This window comes from Morone saxatilis, unplaced genomic scaffold, assembly GCF_004916995.1.
Source record: "Morone saxatilis isolate NCDOM2014 unplaced genomic scaffold, NCSU_SB_2.0 Contig7, whole genome shotgun sequence".
In the NCBI taxonomy this organism is placed as follows: Eukaryota; Metazoa; Chordata; class Actinopteri; family Moronidae; genus Morone; species Morone saxatilis.
In genome coordinates this window covers 19,772,496-19,778,846 of record NW_023340246.1, presented here as the reverse complement: position 1 = coordinate 19,778,846, position 6,351 = coordinate 19,772,496, and the positions used below count along the sequence as shown (strand labels likewise).

General features: G+C 38.1%; 2 protein-coding genes across 2 annotated transcripts in view; both read left to right on the top strand.

The window, feature by feature from the left end:
* Positions 1–2,538, top strand: part of cad (carbamoyl-phosphate synthetase 2, aspartate transcarbamylase, and dihydroorotase) — a gene marked incomplete in the record, with an annotated part of 20,049 nt that extends 17,511 nt beyond the window's left edge. The window contains 2 exon segments of the mRNA XM_035678902.1: positions 623–717; positions 1,547–2,538. Of these exon segments, the coding sequence (XP_035534795.1) occupies positions 623–717; positions 1,547–1,646 (195 nt within the window).
* A 1,846-nt stretch (positions 2,539–4,384) lies between these two features.
* dnajc5ga (DnaJ (Hsp40) homolog, subfamily C, member 5 gamma a) overlaps positions 4,385–6,351 on the top strand; it is an 18,433-nt gene continuing 16,466 nt past the window's right edge. The window contains exon 1 of the mRNA XM_035678326.1: positions 4,385–4,547. The gene's annotated coding sequence lies outside the window, so the exon portion shown is untranslated. The remainder of the gene's footprint in view (positions 4,548–6,351) is intronic.

The following is a 6,351-nucleotide window of genomic DNA, read 5'->3' as shown; positions in this document are numbered from 1 at the left end:
TGCTGCTGTGTCAAACTGGAATTTCTCCCACTGCGGATTAATAAAGGAATATCTTATCCTAAAACCTCTTATCTTTGTGCATTTTTCACATGTTTGCAGGAGGAGTTTGACAGTATTGAGGAAGCTCTGCCTGACACCGACGTCCTCTACATGACGAGGATCCAGAAGGAGAGGTTTGCATCTGAGGAGGAGTACAAGGCTGTAAGTGAACTCATGTTTCATTTTATCAGCTGCTTTTACTTTGTCTCTTCAGATTACAGCAGAAAAATAGACATAAGACATTGTTAAATAAATGTAAAATTATATCCTTGAAGAGTAAGTCAGTTTTTCAAATCCTAAATCTTTTTTTTAGTTGGTAATTATATATACAGTCACTTTATTACTACTGATCTTGCTCCCATTTTGTAGTGTTTGTTTTCCTTTAACTGTGTCCTTCAGACCTTAAACAAAGTGGAAAATTGCACACTGACATTTGTAAAATAAGAATAAAATATTAGAGCAAAAACGTGAGTTCAAAAAATGATAGTAAGCTCTGGGTTCTGAATGTAGAAGCAGGTGATTATGAATTCTATATGAATATGAATATGAATAAGCTTTGTGACTCTCTTTTTTTCTTTCTCAGTGTTTCGGCCAGTTCATCCTCACCCCTCACATCATGACTGTAGCCAAAAAGAAGATGGTAGTGATGCATCCGCTGCCCAGAGTCAATGAAATCAGGTGAGATCCGATCAGCACAATCAGACATTGTCACTCAACTAGCTGAAACTCGTCTTGGAGGTTTTGAAAATCATTTTATTGGACAATAAGGGATGTTTCAGATAGCTTTTACCCAGTGATGACAGAATTATGGATTTAAACTTTAATAGTCGAGACTGTGAGTTCATGTTCGGCCTCGGAAACAGCAGTCGACAAAACAATCTCCCCACAAGGTCTATCTAGTAGCTGTGGGGAGATTGTTGTCAACAAGTTCATTTTTAAGAGCTGCAGGGATTCTTGTGTAAAAGGTGAATTTGATAGTTTTATAGTGTTTTTCCCACTGAAACAAGACAAACACAGCAGTAGTCTCATGTAGCGCTGCATCATTTTTATTACTGCTGCTGATTATTTTCTCTAACGCCCGTCAGAAGTTCCCAGAACTCTAGGTGACGTCTTCATATTGCTTCTTCTGGCAGACCACCAGTCCTAAACCCGAAGATATTCAGTTTACAAGGATATAAAACGGAGAAAAGCAATGAATCCTCACATTTGAGAAGCTAGAACTGGTGAAATGTTGGTGTTTTTGCTTTAATAAATGACTTAAATAATTCATTTTCAATCAGCTAATCAACGAATCAACTAATGGTTGCAGCTGTAGTCATGGGAAGGCTTTTTTTTCTCATCATTTCATGCTGATATAGCGATATTTGTACTAATGGTCAATTTGAAATATACTTTTATTGACTGTTCTACTACAGAGAGCAGTATTAAAGTCCTGTGCCTCATTCATGAGCTCAAACTTATCCTCTATTTCACCTTTTGTTGTGTTTCCTTTGTGTTTGTCTCTCAGTGCGGAGGTGGACACGGACCCGAGGGCGGCATATTTCCGTCAGGCAGAGAACGGCATGTACATCCGAATGGCCCTGCTGGCCACCGTACTGGGCAGATAGATCCACGTTCTGCATATTTGTAGCACAAATTGTTTAGAGTAATAAGTGTTAGACACTGCCATTTCCTTTCCTGAAATCTGTGGGCTTCTTATATCCAGTCCTAGTAGGGGAGGTAGTAGAGTTAAATGCAACAATAAGACTCAGTCATAGTTTCTAAAGTTATATTACATTGTAACACGATCCTGCTGCTCTTCTTCAGTTTGATAGACCACGACTTGTTTTTCTTTTCATCCATATCTCACCTGCAAGAAAACTGTATTTCATTACAGCAAATTAACATTTACCATACACAGCTTCTTCACTACAAATGATTTAGATGTATTTGAATGAGATTGTTTGTGACGGTTAACAGACCATCAGTATTTGTGCGTCAGTGAGCCAACTGGAGGAGCTTTGGAAGAATAAAGGGAGGTGGGCATTAAAATCATCAGCATTGTCGACACTGTGATGTGTTATGTTAGTAAAATAAGTGTCTTGGTAGCTGGGTCAAATGTGCAACCACTGTAACTAAGTTGCTGCACAGCTGTTTGCTCACTCTGCTGTAGGTACATTTAAAGGGACCGGCTCGGATATTAAAAAGGAGAAAACGACTGAGGGTTTGCTCTATTCTGACCAGTAATGGTTGCAGTTAGATTTACTGTATGAAAAACCTTCTATAACATTCCCTTTCTTTCAACATGTAACTGAAAACTGACATTTTCATTGTCTTCGGTGGTTCAGGGGTGATTGCTGTAACTGTTAGTGGTTTCTTCCACCGTGGCAGTTTAGAAGAAAACGTTCTCTCTCTCCTTATTTTATTTTTTTTGCCAGATGGGAATCAGTCATTTAAGTGTTGGTGAATGACTTTGTATTATGTGGAGAAAATAAATAATAAAATAGTTTTCCCTTTGCATTTGACATTGTCATTAATATTCACCACATGAAGCAACGCACCATGAAAAATGTGGCACGCATCCAGTAACTGTTATGATCTGAACTGTTTACTTCTCGAGGCCACTGAAACGAGTCTAGGATGCTCAGATCTAATGCAAAAATAAGTAAATAAAGCAGTGTAACATTTTTCTCCTCATTTATTAAGTCAATCTTAACTCTTTCTGTTTGCTTATTAACACGTAATTCATTTGAGCCTGTAATTGAACTATTATGGCTCATCAGCCCTCGGTCATTATGTGGAGACATTATTTATTTTTTACCTTAGAAATATATCAAATTTAAAAAAATAACCTTTACTCAGTGTTTATTTATTTACTAGATTTGTTCTGAGCTAACTCTATCCAATGATGAAGACTGAAATGCAGCTGCCCAGAAAAAAGCTAGTAGGTTGTCCTTGAGTTAAGATTATTTTGTAAAAAATTTCAGAAATAATAAAGATGTTGATGGACCTTGATGGAAAAATGCCATCACTGCTGTTGGTTGTTGGACTTTTTATATAACTGTTAAATATTTAGCAATAAAACGGAGCAATACACTGTTAATAACACAGTTTAAACACTAATTTGCATTGATGGTAAAGAAGAGAAGTACAATATTCAAAGCATGTGATGATTTTAAAAAAGAAGAAGTGGGGTTACAATAAATGCTGCATTCACTAACTGTCAGAAAACTCTAAATTTAATCTCATTCACAAGGGTGCGTGAATGACTCAGCAAAGTTTTAAATATTTACACAAAATTAGATAAAATGACAAGAACAAATGAATATATAATAAATGTGTGTTTCTGTGTGACACTGGAGCTGCTGAGATGTTTAAGGACCAGATTGAATATACCTCAAGGCTTTTAATTCCCCGTGCTTTCCATGTTATTGGCTGACCTCCTATGGAAATAATCTGTTTAACCGCTTTTTATTCTTTGTTTAAACTTATATTTCTATGTATATGTGCAGATACACAGGCTAATTTCCCTTAAATATGCAACCTTGGATGAATAAAACACTTAAAACTGTCATTACAGCGTCTGTATGCTCTTCTGCTCCCTCTGTATTCTTCCGCTGCCGCACATGAGCTAATTTCACTATTTAATTGTGAAATTAAGAAACATCTGATTTTGACAGTGGCAGAAAGAAGGACCCTGGACAACGCCCACCACCCTCTGCACAACACCTTCAGCAGCTAGAGGAGTGTGTTCAGGTGGCAGACTGCATCAGACTGTACAACCAGCTCTCAGTAAAGGCAGGGGATAATAGTATAATAACAATTTCTACCTCTATTTGCACTGTTTTTACTCCATTTCACTGTTTACTGGTACGTACTGGTAATTTTAATATTCTAAATTATATAATATTGATCTTTATTTATTTATTTATTCTATTCTTTAGGTAGGTTTTTTAATTTTAGCTTAATGTATTTTAAAGTATGTTTGGTAATTTAATCTACATATTAAATATAGCATAGGCTAAAATAATCTACCCAATCTAATCCATCTTATCTATCATATCTATCTATCTATCTATTATTATCTATCTATCTAGTATCATCTATCTATCCTATCTATCATATCATTGAGTCTCATCTATCATCCATCCATCTATCTCATCTATCTATCTATCTATCTATCTATCTATCTCGTATCTATCTTTATCTATATCTCTTCTATCTATCTTTATCTATCTATCTATCTATCTCTTCATTATTACCTCAAGTGCTTAAAAGTTGGATTTTTCGACGAAACCCTTGAAGGCATCATCTCGGCCGTCTTGGTTTCCTGGAAGGAGGCCTCAGCCAATCAGAGCGCTCGTCCTCTGCCATACACACACACAGCGACCCGGCGGCCGCAGACAGACTCTGGTTTCTCCGCCACCGGGAGACAAAATGAGCCTTTAAACCGAGAGTTAAGACATCAAACCGGATGCCTCTATGATCCAGCTAACCTTAAGAGACATACAGCGTTCAGTTTGCACAAGGTAAACGGCATTTTATGTTTTTTCTTCCCCCGGCAGCTCTAAATTAGCTAGCACGGTGGTTAGCCATGGTCACGTACGCCGAGGTCCATTCAAAAATGTGGCACTTTAAGGTTGACAGGTTTCTCAGCAAAATGTGGTGTTGCTTTACGACTGAGGAGCTGTATTATTGTTCTGGACGTTTTGTAAAACGTTAAGATGCACTTTCACGTCGGGCATGTCACCTGAACACCTTTTTAAAACGTGTTTTTTTAGTGTAACACTACACAATTGGAGGGCGGTGGCAGCGCACAGTTGTGAACGACTGCTGGTGGGGATTCGTACTCGTGTTGAAAGAGGATGCTGCGTGCGTGTGGTTGATGTGTGCCGAATTGTAGTTTCTGCACATAAAACCTTGACTCAAATGTTATAATTTGCATCCTTACCTGTGTGTCGCGCCTGCACGCGTGGATGCATTAAAACGCTTGAATTGTAAACGCAGTTTGGTGTATCTTTGTCTTCTCGCTGCAGCAGTAGTGGGGCTACTTCTGGCTAACAAGTAGCTCAATGAAACGGGCCAAAGAGTACTATCTGACATTTTTTATACATGTATTCATGAAGTCTAGCCTCAGATAAAACACTTTTTGTGCTTTAATGTCACCTTAGGTATTTTTTTTTTTAGCAGTTTTAGGTCAACTAATGGCCTAAAAGTCACCTGTCAACACACAACATGGCAGTTTTCTTTTGATGGTTGAAGAAAGGAGCCAGAGGAGGAATAACAAGGAGTGGATAAGTGAAATGACTTGAAAAAATCTTGACCTGAAACATTTGTATTCGTGAATGCCGGACTGTAAAATAGAAAGTATTTCTCCATGTGCAGGGAGATTAGCAAAGGATTAAAGCTGCACAAGGACAAACAGACGACAATCACGAGGCATTCCTTGGACCGTCAAACCGGACCGGTATCACCAACCCGGCCCGGTTTCTAACCCACACCAGAGTCCATTACTGTATCAGCTCACCTGTCTGTTACAGTGTGTGATTCCCAACCTGCTTTACCTTTACATATTTACTCTGTGTCTCAGCTTTAAGTCTATTTCTGTCAGGAAAACTACATTAAACTGTTTGCTGGGATAGAATGTACGATTTGTTGTTTTAAAACAATACAGACATGGAATTGTGTAAAAATAACTAATAATTATAGTAAAATAATCCGCTTAAAATACGTCTAAACCACCAGTTTTACACAAACTTGCTGCCGTTCTTGTGTTCACTGTTAAAATCCATTTAAATGTCACTTATTCAGGGGTCGCCGGTTTACTCGCTGATATATAAAAAGGGTTGGGAACTGCTGTGTTTCAAGGAGACAAAGGTTTGGATGGTAAAACTGGAGGAAAACCTCCAACATCTGCCTGATCTAATGACCTCATTGTGAGAACAGAGGCTTTTTGTTGTTGCTGCACTGATTCAAGTCTTATTATAAGTTATATTAATAATAAGAAGAAGATAGATGTTGATCATTTAGGTTATAAAAGGTATTTGTGTCTCAGTTTCTGCGATCCCAGTACTGTTATATGGACTCTACTATACAGAAATATTCAAATACACTACGTGGAAATGACACATTTCTGTGAAGGGGAGACTTGAGGATACCCATAGACCCTGTTTTCATTCAGATATCTTGAGGTCAGAGGTCAAGGGAGCTCTTTGCAATATGCCCATGCCAACTTTGGAGCCATGTTCAGCCCGTTTCCCACGGTTACCAGCGGACGGTCGGGTTTCTCTTCAGTCCAGCTTTAAAACGGAGCACCTGAAACCTGTTCTTCTC